General features: G+C 43.1%; 1 protein-coding gene across 7 annotated transcripts in view; it reads left to right on the forward strand.

Annotated features, from left to right (window-relative positions):
- Window positions 1–23077, forward strand: part of TBC1D4 (TBC1 domain family member 4) — a 99255-nt gene that overhangs the window by 33122 nt on the left and 43056 nt on the right. For 6 of the 7 annotated variants that reach the window (XR_014510071.1, XM_083435778.1, XM_083435780.1 and 3 more), the window contains exons 2-7: window positions 9136–9732; window positions 13811–13900; window positions 16938–17042; window positions 19298–19430; window positions 22373–22464; window positions 22831–22941. Coding sequence is in view for 6 of the 7 variants with exons in the window: in XM_083435778.1 (XP_083291904.1) it covers window positions 9136–9732; window positions 13811–13900; window positions 16938–17042; window positions 19298–19430; window positions 22373–22464; window positions 22831–22941 (1128 nt within the window). In the remaining variant the exon portion in view is untranslated. Of the gene's footprint in view, window positions 1–7160; window positions 7301–9135; window positions 9733–13810; window positions 13901–16937; window positions 17043–19297; window positions 19431–22372; window positions 22465–22830; window positions 22942–23077 lie in introns of those variants that run through there. The other variant, XM_083435783.1, reaches the window with a different exon arrangement.

A 23077-nucleotide genomic window follows, 5' to 3' on the forward strand; every position in this document is an offset into this window, starting at 1 on the left:
TTTATATCTGTTCTGTCTTACTCTAATAATATGTCTTGACTAGTTTCCTGTTCTTATAAGTGATGAGCAGTGACACCTTTCAGCATGGAGATGTGTCTCACACAGAGAGAGAGAGGGAGGGAGAGAGAAAGAGATGCTGTTTTGCCGTGGTGTTTGGTTCTGACTTAAATTGCAGCATGCAGCTGTGATAATGAATTCTTCCTAATACCTTCTGTAAGTCCTACACTGGCTGTCGGTGGAATGCATTGTTTCACTTGCAGAAATATCATTTTTATTTTCTTAAGGACCCTCCTGTTGCTTTGGGAGCACTCAGTTCACTAAAGCTCTTAGTGAGGTTTTGGATCAGGCCCAATCCTGCAAATGGGAGAAAATACCCATCTCTGACCCAGGTAGTGCAGAGAGCAAGTACTTGGCCTAGTTTCCCCCGTGATAATAAACCCATGCCCAGGGTGTACCACTTCTGACTACAAGCCCTGCTTGGAGTCCCTTTAATAATTTAATAATAATATTTTTTTTATTTGTACCTTGCCCATCTGACTGGTTTGCCCCAGCCACTCCCAATTTCTCAATCTTAAAATCAGTTCTTAGCGTTACTACAGGAAATCTGCCTTAAAAAATAAAAATCCTGATGCAAACTCGTGCCTTTCGGTGTGAATTTCTCCTGACGAACACATTATTTGTTGTTTTTCTTAATAGAGTCATATTTAGAATTCTGTTTTCCTAACATAATGCATTTTCTTGTGATTTTTCACTAGCATTTCACCAATGTATGCAATCTTATACACACTCGTACAAGGGTACCCAACATGGTGGCTGTCGTGGACTACAACTCCTATCAGCCCCAGCCAGCACGGCCACTGATTGGGGATGATGGGATTTGTAGTCCGAAACATCTGGAGGGCACCATTGCCCAAGTATATGCCTTTTTGTACATATTACTGGACTGGAGAACTGCATTGCAAAATTCAGAGAAGTGCATACAGTGGTACCTCGGGTTAAGTACTTAATTTGTTCCGGAGGTCCGTACTTAACCTGAAACTGTTCTTAACCTGAAGTACCACTTTAGCTAATGGGGCCTCCTGCTGTTGCTGCACCGCCGGAGCATGATTTCTGTTCTCATCCTGAAGCAAAGTTCTTAACCTGAAGCACTATTTCTGGGTTAGCAGAGTCTGCAACCTGAAGCGTATGTAACCTGAGGTACCACTGTACACTGGTACATGTATAAAATCTGTATGTTCATCTGGTATGCTGGCCGAGACTGCAATGCGCTCTATCCAGGGCTACCCTAATCCAGAATGTGGCAGCTGAAGCGTATGTAACCTGAAGCATATGTAACCTAAGGTACCACTGTATTTATAAAGATGTGACTGTGCTTTGGTTCAGAGATTGTTTTGGAAAGTGCAAATCTGCTAGGTTTGTCTTTAAATGTGAGTTTACTGTCCCAATCCCTACGTGCTAGTTTCTCTGCAAAGCCTTTTCCACTTTTCCTGAAAACTCATCTCTGTAGAACTGAATGGGCCTAGGTTATGCTCTGGTGGGGCTTAAATGTATGAGATCCCTGATCATTCTTCAGCTGGGAAGTGATTATTCCATATACCGGTAGTTAGTAAACTTTCCTCAGTTGGTCAGTGGCCGTATCTCGCAATTGAATTGCTTGGGGCGGCAGTTGGTGGCAAACTTTGGGGTTCACTGAAGGACACCCGAGCTGCCAGGGGGTTTATGCAGGGAAAACCTTTTGTAGGCAGGAACCTCTTGGAACTGGAAACAACCTGCATTCCTATAGTATCCATTAATTGAAGCTCCACTGCACATACCTGTATTTTTTTTAAATCTGGAGATGAGCCAGAACAGCCAGTCTTTCAAGGCCACAGATAAAATCACCTTGATTAAAATGTGTGCAAGACAAGTTCTTGCAAACCTAACTCTGTAGACGGCTATGCCCACATTCCTACTTTGGGTTATGCAGAGGGCAGCGTTTTAAAGTACGTCAGACGCAAATTGCTAGGTAAACAGAAATGCTTTGCCCAACGGTTCAAGAGTAGTTTTCATATTGCTAGGACTGGGTTCGGAAATAAAGCTGAAATAAACAGGAAACTGTACCAGGGACTGCGCTCGCCTGGAGGGCTTGTGTGTATCTTAACTCTGGCCTGCTTGTTTATTGAACTTAAGATGAAGAAATCTACCTCAGAATTAAAATGCTCAGAATTAAAATGCACCAGTTGTGTTTTGTGGAGTCCTCTTTAAAAATGAGTGAACAGGGTGACAATATCAGGGGTTGGTGTGGAAGCAAAAGAAGTTATATGCCCATAAAGGAAGCAAATGTGTTGGATATCTTGGTTTCGTGAGGATTATGCTTTGTCACTCAGTTATATTTTGGGCATGAAGTTCTTCTGCCTTTAGTTCTTACTTCTTGTCTTCAATAATTGCTGCCAACACAAGTATAATTTTAATGGATTTCTAGCAGGTGTTCAGGGGTGTGTGTTGTAATATAGCAGCCTCTTCAAAAGATCATTACGAGGGAGGAAGTCTGTGTTGATGTGGTAGTGGAACATTAAGTTTTCAAATATAGATGCAGAGCTCAGAAAATGAGAAGTAATATTGATTGCAAAAGCTGAGGCTGGCCTATTTTCCTCCTAAACAGAAGCAGAAATGTTTTCAGCATAGACATTCTGGCTTGTGGTTTTGTGGAGAATAACGGCTGATAGAGAATCTGTGCTAGAGATGTGTAGTTCATTTGTTAATGGTGAAGGATAAACTTGCTATTTATCAGGATAAGACTACATGGGGGCGGGACATTTGCACATTGTGCCACAAACATTCACACTTCGAGAAAGGTGATATCCTTATGTAATTGTATATACTTGTACTGTTATGGGTTTGTGGGTGTTTCTGTGTTTCACAGGATTCCAGATATTTATTGAAGCTTAACTGTGTAAATACAGACATGGCAATTCCTATCTCTGACCTAGATTCCTGCTCTGGGGATATTTCACTTCCCAGTATACCATATTTTTCAGCCCATAGGGCACACCGGCCCATAGGGCACACCTAGTTTTTTGGGAGGGAAATAAAGGGGGGTAATTATTTCCCCCCCAGGCGCGGGGCTGGGGCAAGGGAAGCCCGAGCTTCCCCCGACCCAGCCCCCAGAACAGGCAGCTCTCCACAAGCCGTGGGAGAGCTGTGCAAAGCCCGAAGCCTGGGGGGCGCTGAGCTCAGCGCGCCCTAGGCTTCGGGGTGCAGGCAGCTCTCCGTAAGCCGTGGAGACCTGTGCAACTTCACGCAGCCCTCCCACGGCTTGCAGAGAGCTGCGCGAAGCCTGGAGAGCGAGAGGGGTCAGTGTGCAGCTACCCCTCTCGCTCTCCAGGCTTCAGCGAAAGCCTGCATTCGCCCCATAGGACGCACACACATTTCCCCTTCATTTTTGGAGGGGAAAAAGTGCATCCTATAGGGTGAAAAATACGGTATGTTGCTCGCCTGTTCTGACATATCTTGAAAAGAGCCTGCTTGCCTGGAGGTGCAGTCTGAGGCACCTGGGAGAGTTACTTGCAAGTTAATATTATTCTTATTATCCACAATATATCCACCCCACTAAACCACACTCCTCCCCATAAAACTACCTCTGGAGCAATTCCCTGCACGTGGTTATTAAGCATGTCAGGGGGAAGGCTAGGCTAAATCCCATTTCCCTGGCACTGAATTAGTATGCACTGGGATTTTTTTATTTTTTATTTCGTGCCCAGCCGCTGTCGGATGTGGTCCATCCTAGACTGGTTTAGCACTTCATCGAGAGTTGAGGCTTTATGTTGCTGAAGTAAACTTGAAAATACTTGTCACAGGTGCAGTAAATAAATAAAGCTAGGATTTGATTTGGTGCAAGAAATACATGCGAGGATGGTTATTATGGCAGTATCCGACAGCAAGATTTAGTTGGTTGCAATGATCTCATTCCTTCAGGCTGGCATAGTATTGTGCTTCAACATTGCAGTTGTGTGGCACCCTGCTTGTGGTTAACACTTAGCTGGAATGAAATATTCAACACAGCAATAGAGAAATTAAAATAAGAATTTATTTGTCAGACAAATAAATGATTGGCACAGTGGTATATGGTTACCAAAGTTCTGCACACCCCAGCCCCAGTGGCCAGCATTTATATTCCCTCAGCCCAGCCTCCTTACTCCTCCTTTGGCTGCCTCTGTCCAATCAGCCTGGTTGAAATTCCTATTGGCTGTTTGCTAGAACCAATCATAAAATATACACCCATTTCCTATTACCTTTTATGGGAGACAAAGAGCTATATTTCCTTCTATCCATAAATGGCAGACAAGTAGCCATATATCTTACATTTGCTTCGACAAGGCACCTTAATTACCAGATCACCTTTTGCCCCTGTTGCCCCTGCATTCCAAAACAAATGGCTAAAACAAATGGCTCATGGTATTAAATTCTATCTAAACAGAGATCTTGGGTTCACATTCTCACACACCATCAATGAAATAAGAATCTAACATTTCTTACTTTCTAAATCCTTTGCATAATTACATTAAGCCAACAAATCTCATACATAATATAGATAGCTTTTTAGAAGAAAAGGCCTTTGCAAAGTAAAAAAAGGAACTCAGTAAAAACAGCTTCAAAAGAAGCCTCTTCAGTTTACACCCCCCTTTCCCAGCCAGCTGCTTTTCCCATTAGCTCTTCCCAAAATATGGCTAGAGTCTGATGGGAGGCACATGGTATTATTTTCTGTTAAACAATAAATCTTACTATTTACCAACTCTTAATTAGTGTTTTTGCAGCTTGATTGTATTCTGTAATATGTAGGGTCAGTGTAACATTTGCTCCCAGCCTGTAATTCCCTTTTACAACTTTGAGAAACGTGTCTCCTGCTACTGCTATAAATCAAGGCGGGCGGGGGGGGGCTTGTTCAGGAGAACAGGAAGATAAACAGCTGCCAAAGTACTTAGCCAGCTGGTTTCATACAAACATTTGCAAATATATCTTTAAGCTCATTTTAAAATACAGGCCTTGATCAGATGCCTCAGTTGGAGTTACAAAGATGCCATATTGATAGTCATTTCCATCTGGATTCCATCCTTTGATGGGAAGAATGAAGGGTGGAAATCCATCAAAGCTGCAACAAGTCCCAAACTGACTATAAGAGTTATATTATCTGCTTCACTTGTAATGTTGGCAGACAAGTTAGAATAAAACTGCACGAGAGTTTTGTAATATTGCCCCTTTTCCACCTTCTCCTTCCTTTTAATGTTTGATTATATTTCTCTCCTTTTTTTCTTCCATATTTATGTATATCATTCCTTTCATATATATTTTTGGATGAGCACTTTAGGTCATCTTTCACTGCTCTTTTTTATTTGGTTTTAAGGGGTATTTTGTTGTTGTTGTTTCTGGTTCTGTTATGTAAATTGCTTCGAAACACCGGTGTGAAAAGGGATTGACCAGAATAAAGTTGTTGAGTGTTTTGTACACAGATCAGGACAAACCTCAGTGCTCATGAAATGGGAGAGGAGGGTTCAACACAAGATGCTGTAAGCAAGACAATTGTGATTTACTCTAGCTAAAGCTGATGGGAGGTTAAGAAGACCCAATGGAGAAAAATTGTTTGCCGCCATCCCAACCCCTATAAATAGGAATGGATGTGACTGGAAATTTGGCATAAATTGATGGAACTTGCACACTGTGCACTAAACATACAAGGTCAAGAATGTACCACATTTTTTGCTCTATAAGACGCACCAGACCACAAGACGCACCTAGTTTTTGGAGGAGGAAAGCAAGAAAAAAAATATTCTGAATCTCAGAAGCCAGAACAGCAAGAGGGACCGCTGCGCAGTGAAAGCAGCGATCCCTCTTGCTGTTCTGGCTTCTGGGATAGATGCGTAGCCTGCATTCGCTCCATAAGACGCACACACATTTCCCCTTACTTTTTAGGAGGGAAAAAGTGAGTCTTATAGAGCAAAAAATACAGTATGTGCTCTGGGTCATGAATGTATGTTCAGAACGCTTCCGCTGTGTTTGAGCGTTGCTTCTGTGTTCACAGTTTGTCTGCATGTGTCTGTTGTAATGCCTGCATCTTGGTTCGCCTTCCTCCAGCAACTGCCCCCCTCTTTTGAGATCAGCTTGGCCAAGGAGACTGCTGGGAAGCCAGTGGAAAGATTCCCCTCATGTCTACATCATCCAAGTGAGTCAAGTTTGCCCTAGCAAAAGGAAGAGCCTTTATCTATGAACCTTTCTTGCTCTTTCTTCCCCAGTCTCCTAAGCAAAGCTGATGTCGTACCAAAAATCCATTTGGTCCAAACCTGATGCATCGATACCATTGGTTTTTTGCTTCTCTCTCTCTCTCCAGCCTGCTATCTCCTACAGGTTGTGCTCTCAATAAATAGAGGCTGCTAAACTAGCTCTGTGCCCCAATAGCTTTGAATTCAAGATCTTATAAATTGCACCTGTCTCTTCATAGAGCAAAGTAGTACATCCCTTGGCAACTGCAGTCTTGAGCAATCAGTAAACCTGCTCCTTTAGATACAAAGCTTGTTTATGCTTGCTCACAGAAATAAGAATATGTTTTACCTACTTTATGTGCATCTTTATGATCAATATAATAACACTTAAAGAGTAGATGGCAGACTTTCCACTTTGATCTTGGAAGCAGAGTCATGGTTGGATAATGCTTTTAAGCTGAAGTTTGAGTTAATGTTTATAAAATCATGTAATCTGAAGTGAGGGCTCTTTGCATCAGTTAGTACCATTCTCCAGTGTTTACTTGAGTGTAAACAAAAATAAAGTAATAACACTTGGGTTTATGTATTTCAGAGATGCTCACATGTGAACAATTCAAGGGGAATTTTAAACATCTGTGTGCATGATACAATATATTACCCATAGTTTACAATGCATCCATGTTTATACCTGCAAAATACTTAAACTTTAGTCTGCTTATGTGAATCAGACTCCTTTAGTTTAGTTTTAATTATATAGTTTTAAGAATGCAACTAAAAGGGCCTGTAGAGGGTTAAATGCTTGACAGCATATGTGCTTCCTGTTTTAAATATCAGGAAACACTCTGCTTTTGAATCTGTAATGACTGTTCCTTGAAAAACCATGTAACTGTTGCTGTGAACAGAGTGTCTAAGGAAATGCTGTGAAATAGCTGCCAATTCTGTAGCAAAAGAGACTTTTTTCCTTGCAGAGGAAGAAAGTCTTTCTAAATACAGTCCTCTTTCTGTTTCTGGAGTTCTGCAGAACTTTGAGAATGCCTTCACTGTTCTGCTAAAATGCTAATAACAAGGTACTACTTTGTTACATATGGAATAGGAGAAGCTTCTAGCTTACTAAATCTTAAAGCACTTACCTAAAAAATTCATAAAGAAAATATTCATGCAGCTAGTGTGTTATGTGTATAGCATTTCATTTTTCGGGGGAAATTTACTAACTAACAGAATAGCTTCAGCTTTTTATATGTGAGATGTGTGGCAGAACTAATAATATTCACAGGCTTCTTGACTTGAAGTATTGTATTACTATGTATTTCCCATTTTCTGTATCCAAAATGGATATGGTGGTCAACATAAGCTTGCATCCAGTGGTGGTTTTGTGCTGCTGTAAAGCATACGCTATCAAATGAAAATTGGCTGCCCTACCTTGTTCATTCCCACCACCAGCTACCATGGTCGCTTGAATTCTCCAAAAATTGTATGTATTCAAACTCCAAATGGAGAATTTTTTTACTACGGGAGCATGCCATATTTTACTTTGATAGGTCAATGCTCAAAGTAAATAAATGAACTGTTGGGTTGTATTTTTTCTAAACCTGTGAGATCAAGCTGATGTTGAAGTTCAAGTATAATGAGCAGATTTCTTATCCATACTCAAGTCTTTGAAATTTGAAATTGTTGCACAAATTTTACTTTGCTTTTTATGCTTAATAGTCATGATGGAGAATGTGGTTTCTGAGGATTCTAGGGCTTGAACACTTGTGATTAGAAGTGTTGGTAGAATTGCTTAAACTGTTCTTTTCCAACCAGTTAGCCATTTTTCTGCCTGTTGTAGCAATTGTAATGTGTTCTGCTAGGTGCTGTATGGTTTTTAATTATATTTTATTACTTCTTTCGTTTCTTTTACTGTAGTTTATTGTATTTCAGTTTGCATTCCATCGAATTCAAATTGCAAATCAATAAAATGTAACATAAGAAATAAAAGAAGCAGTCAAATACAATTGTAATCAATGCTGCAGACTACCAGAATGAAGTTTGTGGAGTTCTAGTGGTCCATGGACCACAGTTAGGAAATTTGTGCTCTTAATCCTCTTCTCTAAGCTTGCAGTACTGGCAAATACTTCTCTAGTAGATGTCATTGTCCCCGGATTTTTCAGTGTGTCCTGTTCATGAATGCACGGAGCAACTGATAACTATAGAGGCATATCTGAATTCCATTTAAAATCCATGCAAAAACAAGGAGAGCATACAGTCCCTAAACCTATTGCTCTCCAGTCCAGAAAAGGTGGTCAGGTCATTTTGTAGAAAGATGTTTGAATCTTCCATAAGATCTTACTTCTGTCTAAGGACTGAGTTATCCCTTTTTCTGGACGCCCATCCAAGGCAAGTGTAAGGCAAGGTTACCAGACGTCCCTGTTTCCCAGGGACAGTCCCCAGATTTACAAATCAGTCCCCTGACAAAATCCATCTATTTAGTAGGAAGTCGGAAAGTGTCCCCGGATTCATTGAAAAAAATCTGGTAACCTTAGTGTAAGGCAAACCTCCACTCCAGAGACAGCGCCCTTCTCCTAAAGGAAGAGAAGAAGAAGAAGAGTTTGGATTTGATATCCCGCTTTATCACTACCCGAAGGAGTCTCAAAGCGGCTAACATTCTCCTTTCCCTTCCTCCCCCACAACAAACACTCTCTGAGGTGAGTGGGGCTGAGAGACTTCAGAGAAGCGTGACTGGCCCAAGGTCACCCAGCAGCTGCATGTGGAGGAGCGGAGACGCGAACCCGGTTCCCCAGATTACGAGACTACCGCTCTTAACCACTACACTTCACTGGCTCCTCTCTTTTTGTTAAAAAGTTCTCCGTTTTCTTTCAGTTTTCATTTTGTTAATGATGATTCTCTTTCTCCTTTTCTAAAGGTTCCAGATGTCATCAGCAGCATAAGACAGGTTTGCAAGGCAGCCCTGAAAGAGGACGCCAAGCCTAACAAAGACAGCGAAGATGCCTTCTACAACTCTCAAAAATTTGAGGTTCTGTACTGTGGCAAAGTGATGGTGGCACACAAAAAGGCGCCTTCCAGCCTGATTGACGACTGCATCGAGAAGTTCAACCTGCACGAGCGTCAGCGCCTGAAACTCTTGAGCGAGCAAAGGAATGCGGAATCTATCACGGATCTTATGGAGTGCGACGGAGAACTTCCCTCTTCTCCCTCAGACAGTCCATTTGAGGAGGTGGACGGCCTAAATGGTGGTAGCCCCGGGATGTTCATAGTTGGAAGCCAGCCCAACCTGGCCAGCTTGGCCAGCTCCCGCGTCTCTTTCCCCGAGCGCATTTTGGAGGATTCAGGCTTTGATGAGCAGCAGGAGTTCCGATCCCGGTGCAGCAGCGTTACGGGTGTCATGCAAAGGAAGGTTCATGACAATAGTTTGAAAACGCAATCCCGGAGGCGTCACGCAAGTGCCCCAAGCCACGTCCAGCCTTCTGACTCCGAAAAGAACAGGACAATGCTGTTTCAGGTATGATCTGTGTGCAATCCAGAATATTCGCAGCCGGGAGTGTGGAGTGAATGGGAATGGATTGAGGTAGACAAATTTACATACTACTGTATCTTTACTTCATATCTTTAAGTTGGAGTCCTTTTGTACAAACATGCTAGGAATCTGATCACTAACAAACAACAACAACAATTTATTATTTATATCCCGCCCATCTGGCGGGGTTTCCCCAGCCACTCTGGGCGGCTTCCAACAGAACACTAAAACACAATAACCTATTAAACCTTAAAAGCTTCCCTAAACAGGGCTGCCTTCAAATGTCTTCTAAAAGACTGGTAGTTATTTTTTTTGTTTGACATCTGGTGGGAGGGCGTTCCACAGGGAGGGCGCCACTACCGTGAAGGCCCTCTGCCTGGTTCCCTGTAACTTGGCTTCTCGCAGTGAGGGAACTGCCTGAGGGCCCTCGGCACTGGACCTCAGCGTCCGGGCAGAATGATGGGGGTGGAGACGCTCCTTCAGATATACTGGACCGAGGCCATTTAGGGCTTTAAAGGTCAGCACCAACACTTTGAATTGTGCTCGAAAACATACTGGGACCCAGTGTAGGTCTTACAAGACTGGTGTTATATGGTCTCGGCAGCCGCTTCCAGTCACCAGTCTAGCTGCTGCATTCTGGATTAGTTGTGGTTTCCGGGTCACCTTCAAAGGTAGCCCCACATAGAGCGCATTGCAGTAGTCCAAGCAAGAGATAACCAGAGCTCTGGCGAGACAGTCCGCAGACAGGTAGGGTCTCAGCCTGCATACCTGATGGAGTTGGTAAACAGCTGCCCTGGACACAGAATTGACCTGTGCCTCCATAGACAGGTGTGAGTCCAGAATGACTCCCAGTCTGCGCACCTGGTCCTTCAGGGGCACAGTTACCCCATTCAGGACCAGGGAGTCCTCCACACCCGCCCGCATCCTGTCCCCCAAAATCAGTACTTCTGTGTTGTCAGGATTCGACCTCAATCTGTTAGCCGCCATCCATCCTCCAACCGCCTCCAGGCACTCACACAGGACCTTCACTGCCTTCACTGGTTCTGATTTGAAAGAGAGGTAGAGCTGGGTATCATCTGCATATTGATGGACACCCAGTCCAAACCCCCTGATGATCTCTCCCAGCGGCTGCATGTAGATGTTGAAAAGCATGGGGAAGAGGACTGAACAACACAAGTTAGCAGGGGAAGATCCTTATAGCTGCTCTATACTTCTTGCAAGCTGCAGCATGAACTTGCTCTCAGACAATAAGCTCTCTTATCAAAATTGTGTTTGCACCTAAAGCTTCATCAGCAAAACCAAATGAATCTTAACATCAGTGTTTAGTGGTACAACCATGGTTTTCAGTCACAAGGCGAACAGAATAAGAGGCTGAAATTGTGCAATAGGTTGAAAGACAAGGTTCCCGACTTCTGATTAGTGGTCAGTGTTCTTAAGCATTTAAATTTCTAAATTCTTAAAAGTGTTGCCTCTTTGGGCCTGAAACTGACTACGAGAATTTGTCTGTCAAATGACTTACAGTTGAACTAAACCAGTAGTTGGACACTCAAACCATGGTTTGGCTACTAAAACAATAAAATATAAGCTATGTTAAGAGTTCTTCTGCTTTCATTTCATGTTATTTGTTTCCCTGTGCACTTGTCTCCATTCTGCAGCAGAACAGTGAATATTACAATGGTTTCTCAAGTCAGAATTCATGCCAAACTACGGTTTGCTAACCTACTTCAGAACGTATTTTTCTCAGTCGATTTGCTGGCCGGTAATCAACCATAGTTTATAGCTTGGACATTGCACCAAGCCATAGTTAAGCTACTGCAATTGTGCATTTGAACAGAGCTGAAAGGGAATACAAGATAATGTACCATAGCAATCAAATACCTATTTTGTTTATATATACAGTATGTATATAGATAGATAGATAGATAGATAGATAGATAGCATTCCCAAAGCAAATCCTGAACAAGCAAATAACTATTTCTTGATGTCCTATCTGCCTTAGAATTTATACCGAAAATAACTCGAAAAAGCAGGAGGCAAGATAAGGCTGTCATCCCAGTTCTAAGCATTGCTACACTGCATTGGGGAGAGTTCAGTCACCCAATAGCTTCCCCAAGTGCTCATTGTTGAACGCAGAGTTAGCTATGAATAGATTTAATTTCCTAATAATACAACATTATACTTTACAATTAGTGCGGATCTGTGGTGATGCCACACCTCTGTATACCTTTCCTGAAGAGGCCTTAAAGGCTGTGCCATCACTCCTAAGTTTAGCAGGCAGGGTAAATCTCTTCTTTTTCCACAGGACTATTAAATTTTCTGCTGACCAGGTAGATTACCCTTTAGGTTTTGATGCAGTTGTTGCCAGTATCTGATGCAGGAACTTTGCAGAAGCTAACCAGGTCTGGATCTGTTTAGTGCATGCATGGGAGATTATCAGGGAACTCGAATGACACATGATGGAACTTAAGGAGGTACCTATAAAACAAACACAGCTTTGTTTACAGTATAGCCCTGTTCATATTTACTCAGAAACAAATTTCCAATGTGACTTCCTCCCCAGTTTATGTTTCGGGCTGTAGCGTATAATTGTTCTTTTAATGAAACGATATTTTTACATATATATATCTGCACGTGTACAAACACAGAGATATTAAACAACCCTGGCAACTATTTTTGGCAGGCAGGTCTATTAAGAGGATTTAAAATTAAAAATTACACTTAACATTGCAGACTGTAGTCCACAAAAACTTGTGCCATCAGTTCACAATCTTCAGATGCTGCAAGGCTCCTTGTTTTTATTACGAAACAGTGCAGTGCCTTACAGAAGTGAGTTAAATGGAACTTTCCCCTAACAAGTGTGTATAGGACTATGGCCAACATGAATGCTATTCCAGAATTTGCAGGCATAATAATAATAATAATAATAATAATAATAATAATAATAATATTTATACCCCGCCCATCTGGCTGGGCTTCCCCAGCCACTCTGGGCAGCTTCCAAAAATATTAAAATAATGTAATACATCAAACATTAAAAGCTTCCCTAAACAGGGCTGCCTTCAGATGTCTTCTAAAAGTCTGGTAGTTGTTGTTCTCTTTGACATCTGGTGGGAGGGCGTTCCACAGGAAGGGCGCCACTACCGAGAAGGCCCTCTGCCTGGTTAAAGGCAATAGTTTATATCAGGGGTTGGCAAAGTTTTTGTGGCTTGGGCCAGTTCACGGTCCCGCAGTGGGCCAGAGTGTGTGTGTGCATGCACACATGCACAAACGCTATTTCTGGCGCTCCTTCCAGCGCAGAGGAGGCGTACGCAGCTTTCCATTGTCTAAATTATGTTTTTGTTTGGTTGACCACCACCTTAAAAGCATACCAAAGCTAATTATATACTGAAAAAGATACTGTATATGTTCAGCCAGCAATTTGATGTACAGTACTGCTGATAAAATTCCTTGTCCTGCTTTTGGTGTTTGTTAAATCTGTAAACATGTGAGATTAGCTTCTGGGTGACTGGTTAAGATGATCTTCAAGATCCCTTAAATTGAAAATATTTGCAGGCAAGGTTATTAACATTTAGAGCAAATTCATCAGTGTCTATTCTTAAACTGCATGCTGATGCTCTTCCTGGTTCCTCTTGACTATTTTTCTGTACCTCGTAATTCCCATTATTCATCTTCTGTCACCTAGTTTTATTCTGAATATTTCCAGTTGCCTTGACTTTTTGGAACATTTGAGAGGCTTGTTGTTACGGAGACTTCAAGCCTATGTCTTCTGCGGGAGCTTGCGTGACTGACCACTCATCCCATAGATAAAATGGAATCCTGAATTAAACAGAAGCAAATATATTATATGCCTGTTCCTCTTTCTCTATTCCAATTGTTTTCAGGTGGCTTAGCAGAACTGTCACCCTGTCCTTAATCATTACTGTTGGCATAACATCAGTTTTTGATACGCTTCCCTTTGATAAACAGGCACGAGTAAAAATTTCTGGCGCCTCAAGTCTCAAGGATAGCCATGATGTTCTGATTGCCTTAACATGCTGCTGTTGTTGTTTTCTCTCTTTTCAAGGTTGGTCGATTTGAAATTAACCTCATCAGTCCAGATACGAAATCGGTTGTGTTTGAGAAGAACTTTAAAGATATCTCCTCATGTTCTCAGGTGGGTATCCAAGCTAGGTTAATAGTGTTTGGATAAAACAAGCTGGGCATCTTCAGAATAAAAGCAGGTTTGGAAAATTAAGTGTAAGCAGGAGGACTGAGGTGGGAGGAACTATTTGTTAACATCTGCTTAGTTGTTCCTGCTTTTCACTGTAGAATTAAGGAAATGCCAGAGAATTATCCTGCAGGGGGACGCGGTGGCGCTGTGGGTTAAAGCCTCAGCGCCTAGGACTTGCCGATCGAAAGGTCGGCGGTTCGAATCCCCGTGGCGGGGTGCGCTCCCGTCGTTCGGTCCCAGCGCCTGCCAACCTAGCAGTTCGAAAGCACCCCCGGGTGCAAGTAGATAAATAGGGACCGCTTACCAGCGGGAAGGTAAACGGCGTTCCGTGTGCTGCGCTGGCTCGCCAGATGCAGCTTGTCACTCTGGCCACGTGACCCGGAAGTGTCTCCGGACAGCGCTGGCTCCCGGCCTCTAGAGTGAGATGAGCGCACAACCCTAGAGTCTGTCAAGACTGGCCCGTACGGGCAGGGGTACCTTTAAATCAACAACAGAGATATCTGTTAAGTTTCATGGTGTTTGCTGCTGATTTCTCATTTCCACTCTTCCTTGTGGTAATCAATTTTTCTTAGGTTATCATTTAGAACAACAATTTGAAATTAAAAATAAAATAAAATTGAATGATCATTGGGTACTTTTAACATGCTTTGCCTACTTATTGAAAGAGAAGTTCCAGTTCATTCTCTTTATTAAGGTAATTGCAGGTGAAAATCTTAACTGTTTTTCACATCTAAAATTAAAAGTATCAAAGAGACAAATGATGAAATAGCGCGCTGGGATAGTTCTTGATCATTCCCCTGCCCCCCCCCCCCAATGGGGTCTCGTCGTGACAGCTAATCCTGTTACATGTGCAAAACAGATGGACCTGACCAGTGAATGTGCTTTGTGATAGAAATAGCGAGATACACGCTTCTGTGGGCTTTGTGTATGGAAGGCAGTTTCTGCTTGCAATTCTCAGTTGCTCGATTGCAGCCACTATTTTCCAACAAGACTTTCCGGCAAATACCTTCATCACGTCATCATCTTTCGAGGCGGTTGCTGCGTTCTTCGTTTTCTCATCACCGGTTTTAGAGTTCTCAAGCATGGGTTCTCTTGGACTAAAATAGCAACGTCACTTCCAACCGGCTGTTTTCTAGTGACTGACACTTTTGCAGGAAGGTTGCATGCGTTGAACTTGTACAAGCAGAACACAAATATCAAAACATATCAGTATGGCGTTGTGTGTCAGAAGCAGCTGTGAGAGTTTCCCTGTACTGAGAACAATAAAACAAACTCGCCTGTTGTTCTTGGGATGTTGAAAAACCTTCCCAGGGAAGACCTAAGAGGAGAGAACCTAACTGACAGGCACACCAGTTTTAAGTTTTAGGGTTTTCCCCCTTACACACAGTTGTCTCACTTACTGTGTTGTGGTAAGAAGCAACCCTGTGGTTACTTTCACTCCCTTAGTGCTGGTGAAGGAAAGAGAATCGCCTGCTTGCTTTTGATTCAGTACGAATTTCTGCTCCATTTCTGTTGATGCCTGAAGTCCTTGCTCTTCTCTTCTGCAAGGACTTTATGATATAACCAAGGGGGATCCAAGAGATGGTGTTGGACTACAAGTCCCATCTGCTCTGGTCAGCATGACCGGTGATAATGTATGGGGAGAGCTATAGACCAGCAGCACGTGGAGGGTTGTAAACTGCTGGCAAAAGCCCATAACCCCCACTGAGTTCTGTAGGACTTAACTCACAGATAGGCATGCATAGGATTGCAGAATGAATACCTTCCTCCTTTAAACTGTTTAGTGTGGTCAGTGCTGTTCTTGGCTTCTTAAAATCACTTTATTTTTCATGTTTTCCATTTTACTGCAAAACTACTTGAAACATAATCATCATTATTTTATTATTTATATCCCGCCCATCTGGCTGGGTTTCTGGGTGGCTTACAGCATATATAAAACATAGTAAAACATCAAACATTAAAAACTTCCTGAAACAGAGCTGCCTTCAGATGTCTTCTAAAAGTTATGTACAGTGGTACCTCGGGTTAAATATGCTTCAAGTTACATATGCTTCAGGTTACAGACTCCACTAACCCAGAAATAGTACCTTGGGTTAAGAACTTTGCTTCAGAATGAGAACAGAAATCATGCTCCAGCGGCGCGGTGGCAGCGGGAGGCCCCATTAGCTAAAGCGGTGCTTCAGGTTAAGAACAGTTTCAGGTTAAGAACTGACCTCCGGAACGAATTAAGTACTTAACCCAAGGTACCACTGTAGTTCTTTATCTCATTGACATCTGATGGGAGGGCGTTCCACAGGGCGGGCGCTACTACCAAGAAGGCCCTCTGCCTGGTTTCCTGTAACCTCACTTCTTGCAGTGAGGGAACCACCAGAAGGCCCTCGGAGCTGGACCTCAGTGTCCTGGCTGAACAATGGGGGTGGAGACACTCCTTCAGGTATGCAGGGCCAAGGCCGTTTAGAGCAGGCATCTCCAACCTTTGGCCCTCCAGATGTTTTGGACTACAATTCCCATCATCCCTGACCCCTGGTCCTGTTAGCTAGGGATCATGGGAGTTGTAGGCCAAAACATCTGGAGGGCAAGGTTGGGGGTGCCTGGTTTAGAGCTTTAAAGGTCAGTACCAACACTTGACCATAAAGAAGGCTGATCGCCGAAGAATTGATGCTTTTGAATTATGGTGCTAGAGGAGACTGCAAGAAGATCAAACCTATCCATTCTTAAGGAAATCAGCCCTGAGTGCTCACTAGAAGGACAGATCCTGAAGCTGAGGCTCCAATACTTTGGCCACCTTGTATATATTTTTACGCTCTCTTTAAAACCACAAAAGGATCATGGTTTTTCTATCTATGTGATTGGGAAGCACTATACAGGAAAAGTAGGTTTAGTTACTCCTGATTTTTTTTAAAATGCTAATAATCGGTAGTTGATGAGCATCAGTTAATTTTTTACTGTATGTTTAGCTTTTCGTTTTATTTCTCTCCAGGGCATAAGACACATAGATCACTTTGGTTTTATTTGTCGGGAATCTGCGGAACCTGGGATCAATCAGTATGTTTGCTATGTGTTCCAGTGTGCAAGCGAATCTCTGGTAAGTCACTAACTGTTTACTGTATTCTTCCGTTCATCTAGTGATATGTATCTCAAGAGCTATAAAACTTCAAAAATGTGGTAAGATATTTGTGTTCCCTTTTTTGGACACAGGCCAAATCCATAGCGTGATCTCCTTGTGACTCTTAGTTCTGGACAGTGGGGGGAAAAGCAACACACGCTTCTAGTCTTTGTTTTACTTCCCACATCCTATGGCAGCAATTTCATGTGCCAGGGCACATTCGGCAGATATTTCATACCCATTTTGAGCAGGGTAATGAAGCGCGGCACATCTCCCTTTTCTCTTCACCAAGATATGGGCAGCGACATCATCACAAGGCCAGGAGGAAAGAGACCCTGGGATTCAAGAGTCTATGATGCTGCAGTAGCAGGGGAAATCCCGGGAAAAAACCCAACAGTACTCACCCAAAGTACTATAATCCTAAAAGATTATAATAGCTGCCTTCCCCACACGGCCATAGTTGCAAAAAGGCTATCGCTTGTTCTGATGCCTGATTGACATTACGTCCTACATGCCTCACAAATAACTTAATACACTAGTTTATGCACAACTGCCTTCGGAGCTTCTATATCGGCAGGACAGAATTTTATTCTGTAATTTCAGGTAGTGAGAATGGCGCCAATTGTAACTAAAAGCTGTTTTGACAGAAGAGTCAAAACAGAAATCTGTGCCTAGGCTCCTGTGCCATTTAAGGCTTCGAGCAGTTAGGATCTAAATGATAAAGATGATGTGATCTTTGGAAAGAGAAAATTGCACAGCCACCAAATACTCTGCTAAGCAACAGTCCATAGACAAGGGCCTCGCTTTCCTTGCATGGCAAATATTCTTCACAAGAAAGCTGTGGAACCGTATCCAAATGCGAAAAAGAAGTTCAAAGCAAACTAGAAGCTACTGTAAAAAGCGAATCTTGTTCCAGATTTTTCCAGACTCGAGGTCTGGCTTTCTTAAACGGCACAGCATAAAATATAGGAAGGGAAAGGAGATACTTGAAAAGCTTCTTTGCAGGGGCTGAAAATGGATTTGAATCTCTATACCACTTGAGGGGGAGCCTTGTAACCTCTGACCTTTTTCCTGACAGAGAATGCAAAGTTTGCCCCCCTCTAACGTGGGAGAGTGTGGGAATTTTGCCTGCCTCTATTTGCGATTGTGTCGGGGGGGGGGGGGCAGGGAGCACGGCCCAGACTGCCGTCTGGAAACAATAAAAGCTGGCGAGCTGTTCAGTTGGTTACTAATAAGTTGGTAGCTTGTCTTCAGCTCCTTTTAGTCCCACTACATAAAGGCCCAGTTCTCTAAATTAAATTCTATCCAGGAGTAGGATTTAATAACTTCATTATGCTTATTGGAAAAGTTAAGTTGCCGATCCCTATTATCAAACAATTCAGCTGTGTTAAAAAACAAAACAAAACACAAGAAAAACGGCACTTGTTTTTTTTAAAAAAAACAACAGCAACCCAAATGTGAAACAGAGCCTGCAAAAACAGTCTAATTTTAACAACCCATTTAAATGAAAATAGGACACAGGACACGGGCAGATTCTTCCACAGACGCTGTAGTGAAATGAAAGGGTTCTTAGCCATTGTGTAACTCCTATTCATTTCTGTAGGAGTATCACCTCAGTTTGCTGTCCTTTTTTATTTCTAATGGTAACTCAGTGGTTTGCTAGCTAGATTGAAAACCTAGTGTCTGGTTTTAAATATGTACTGTATTTTTCGCTCCATAGGGCGCACCGGACCATAGGGCGCACCTAGTTTTTAGGGGGGGGAAATCTTATTTTTTCCACCAGCGTACAGGCTGCGTGCAACCTCTTCCTGCCGGAGGGGTTGCGCGTGGCTATGGCACAAGCCAAGGCATTTTGGCTTCCTCTTTAGCCTCACGCAACCTCTCCCTGCCGGAGGGGCTGCGCACGGCTATCCCTGAAGCCTGGAGAGCGAGAGGGGTCGGTGCGCACTGACGCCTCTCGCTCTCCAGGCTTCAGCGAAAGCAACATGAAGCCATTGGAACGCGGAAGGAGCGCTCCCTCTGCGCTTCAGAGGCTTAGCGTTGCTATTGCTGAAGCCAAGGAGCCTGCATTCGCTCCATAGGACGCACACACATTTCCCCTCAATTTTTGGAGGGGGAAAAATGCGTCCTATAGAGCGAAAAATACGGTATGTATGTATGTATGTATGTATTTTTATGTAACTGGTATTAAAATGCACGCATAGGATTCATTGGATTTAATCCTCCCTTTTCAGGTGGATGAAGTAATGCTCACTCTGAAACAAGCGTTCAGCACGGCTGCAGCCCTCCAGAGTGCCAAGACTCAGATTAAGCTGTGTGAGGCCTGCCCAATGCACTCGCTGCACAAGCTCTGCGAAAGGATTGAAGGTAGTTGTGAGCCCTTGCTTGGTTTCTGAATCTGGAGCATTGTGCTTTGCACACAAAAGTGCCACGGGGCTTTGTTTTGCAGTAAGTCAAGCTTGTTTGCTTAGGGTGCCATGCTAAGTCTTCCAGTGTCCATATACACCTGATTAAGGCTGTAATTTACGTTAGATTGCCTTGCGTATACCATAACTGTGAGGGAATATAACTTAACTACCCGGACTCTAAGATCATCTTCTGAGGCCCTTCTTTGTGTGCCTCCTCCTCAAGAGGTCTGGAGGGTGGCGACACAAGAACGGGCCTTCTCTGCAGTGGCTCCCCGTCTGTGGAATGCTCTCCCCAGGGAAGTTTGCCTGGCGCCTTCATTACACACCTTTAGGCGCCAGGCACAAACCTTCCTTTTTAACCAGGCCTTTGGATGATCCGATTTACATCCTATGCCCTTTTAAAATGTGGGTTTGGGGGGGGGGGGCTCTTGGGTTGTTGTTTTTATTTTTATTATGTATTTTGTGGTTTTATGTCTTGATTTTATTCTGTGAACCACCCTGAGACCCCCGGGTATAGGGTGTTACATAAATTCAACAACAACTGCTTCTTGTGGATGTTTGGTTCTGTATCAAGAAGGCCCACCCACCTATTATAGGCCCCCTTCCTGTTATAAGGTTATAGGATTCCTGTCACAGCCATAAATAGGGCATGTGCCAGATTGTCGCCTTTTAAAGGAAAGCAAGAGGGGCTACCTTGAACTATATGAACCCTATCCAGAAGAAGAGCTCTGCAAAATCAGACCAAGGTCTATCCAATCTGTTCAGTAATTGTGTTTCCAGTGGTGGCTAGAGAGGTTATTTTGCAAAACCTACACAACAGTTCATGAAGGCAACAGCTTGTTCCCTACAGACCAGTGGTGCCTCAGAAGTCAAACGGAATCCGTTCTGGAAGTCCGTTCAACTTCCAAAACGTTTGGAAACCAAGGCATGGATTCCAACTGGAATGTTCAAAACACTCACTTCCGGGTTTCTGGCATGTGGGAGCCAAAACGTTAGACTCGCAAGGCATTCGGGATCAAGGTACAACTGTATTTTCTATTCTGAAATATATGGAGGGGTCCATTTGGTTCCTACCCTGGCTGGTCATTCCACCTGAACAGCGCTATTTTCCTATATATTTGTTTGATGTCTATAAAGGCTCATCCATACTACCTTTTGTGCTGTGTTTCTAGGCACGGGTCTAGTACTGTTGTTTTTGTCTTTGTGCTTTCACCAGGAAAACCCGCATCTTAGCAATGAGAGAAGAAACACCCTGGTGCACCCATAGCAGTAAAACCGGGCACCTTCCTCAGCCCCACCTGCAACAAAACCTGTCTCTCCCGTATCGGTCTCTACAGTGCTGTAACTCCAATGGTTTGACCACCCCCAAAGGCGCACTTATGTATGGTCTCGTGAACAGGTGGATGCCAGCATACATACCACCGAATCAAGGCAAATGGCAGTCAGTGGGGAACCCGATTGCCGTTTGCTCTGATTCAGCGGCGAAACACGGGTTTCCCCGGGGGAAGCACAACATGGACCCTGTGCCTGGGAAGTGCAGAGCAAAAAGGAAGTCTAAATGAGCCTTAACTCATCCTGGGCAACAATTTCCATCAAAAGGATGACTCACACATAAGAACGCGATATGGAAACCTTATTCAAAATGGAGGCCGTTGGAAGCTAGTCACTATACTGACAGCATGACAAGGCTACCCACATGGTACTCCACCCTCCCCACAGCCCAAAATAAAGCTTACTTTCTTCTATGCTGGCATGTGTTTACAGCAGAGGTACATATTTAGTTGTCAGCTCCCTCTGGTGGGCAGAGAAGTGTGCCAAGTCTGCGCAAGTGCAGCCCGTGACTTAAGCTGATGCTTTCTTCAAGAAAAGAAAGAGCTTTGTCTGGGGAGGGGAGCGGGTTGGCAGGTTCCGGAAGAGTGTATGTAGGACCTATAATCACCTCTCTCGAGAATGACTGACTGACTGAACGCTCAAAGTGAAACCCTGCGGGACGCCCGGGTTTTGAAAGGGGTACGTCCTTGGCCTTAAGAGAGAAGAGGGGGGGGGACCCCATGGCTGAGTTATGATTCTGCCCTTGAGCAAGAAGAACGCACGCAAAACAACAACAACTTGGCATTGATTTAGCTACGCCAACAGCTTAAAGAAGATTTCTGTCACATGTGGTGGGCGGGTATTTATTAAAAAAAAGAACTGCTATATCTTAGAAAACTGTGCTTCAGTCAATAGAGGCATTCCAAGTGAAAGTAAGTACCAGACCTGGTGGTATGCTCGTTAAATTTTGTTAAATATTGGGTACCAGTGAAGGGGAAAGCCCACTTCATAGTGCCAAGAGGCTCTCGGAGCAGCCGAGAAAAAGTTTCTCAAACAAAATCTCTGTTGAAATATGGCACACAAACAGAAATCACACGGTGCTGGTATGAAGGAGGCAATTCTGGCTCTCATCCTAATATGTCCCTGGCGTCATATCAACTCCCTCTTGAATCCTCTGAGGCAAGGCAGTGCATCTGAGAATACGGATCTCACTTGGCACGTGGCAGAGGCCATCTTCTCTTGCATCTGAAAAGGAGGGCCCCCATAAGATCTTTAAGTCCAGTGCCCCAAACCACATAATCACATCACTGGTGGTAGTTCTTGCTTGCTTGTTTGAGACCCCCCCCCTTTCCCCTTCCATAATTTAAGAATGTAATAAGACTGAATTTGTAAAAGTTGTGGAGCGGAAACTTACAAACTGGTTTGAATTTTGTTTTTAGCATTAAATCTGGGTTTTCTTGACATTGTCATGAGTTAATATACTGCACATTATTCAGTGTTAATGTTCTACAACAAGTATGGTGAGATGGTTTGTCAAATAAATATAACTTACCTCATCAATGTCTGCCTGCTTCTCTGTTGTTTTTTAAGGTCTTTATCCACCAAGAGCTAAACTTGTGATTCAGAAACATCTGTCCTCTCTCAGTGACAATGAGCAAGCTGACATCTTTGAGCGCGTGCAGGTAATAAACCGAACCGGTTGGCATTCATTCTCTGGAGCAGGACTGCAGGATCAAGTTGTTAGCTCAGAGACACCAAAAATCAAAAGCACATTCACAAATGTATACTCAGAAGGCTATTGTTAAACTGCTGTAAGCTGCCCAGAATGACTGGGAAAACCCAGCCAGATGGGCGGGGTATAAATATTATTATTATTATTATTATTATTATTATTATTATTATTATTATTATTATGTAATGAAATGAATTTATTTTGATACTTTATTTCTAGAAGAATGAATTGCCTATTGTTTTATAAAAATCAAGTTGAACCAGAATTGCAGGTATCAAATTTCCAAAAATTATATTGCTTATTTTCCACCTAACAGAAAATGAAGCCCATTACTGACCAGGAAGACAATGAGCTTGTGATCTTACACTTGCGACAACTGTGTGAAGCTAAACAAAAGGCTCACGTGCACATTGGAGAGGCCCCAATGGTAAGGCTCTTTATCCTGTTTTGTCGTTTAGTGATGGTGGAAGACATCTTAGAATATGAACCCAAGTGCTTCTTTTGGGTGGTTTCCCATCACCATCTTAACACCTTCTCTGGGGCCACAGCATACATCGGAGCAT

Source organism: Podarcis tiliguerta, assembly GCF_965153285.1.
Source record: "Podarcis tiliguerta genome assembly, chromosome: 4".
Lineage (NCBI taxonomy): Eukaryota > Metazoa > Chordata > Lepidosauria > Squamata > Lacertidae > Podarcis > Podarcis tiliguerta.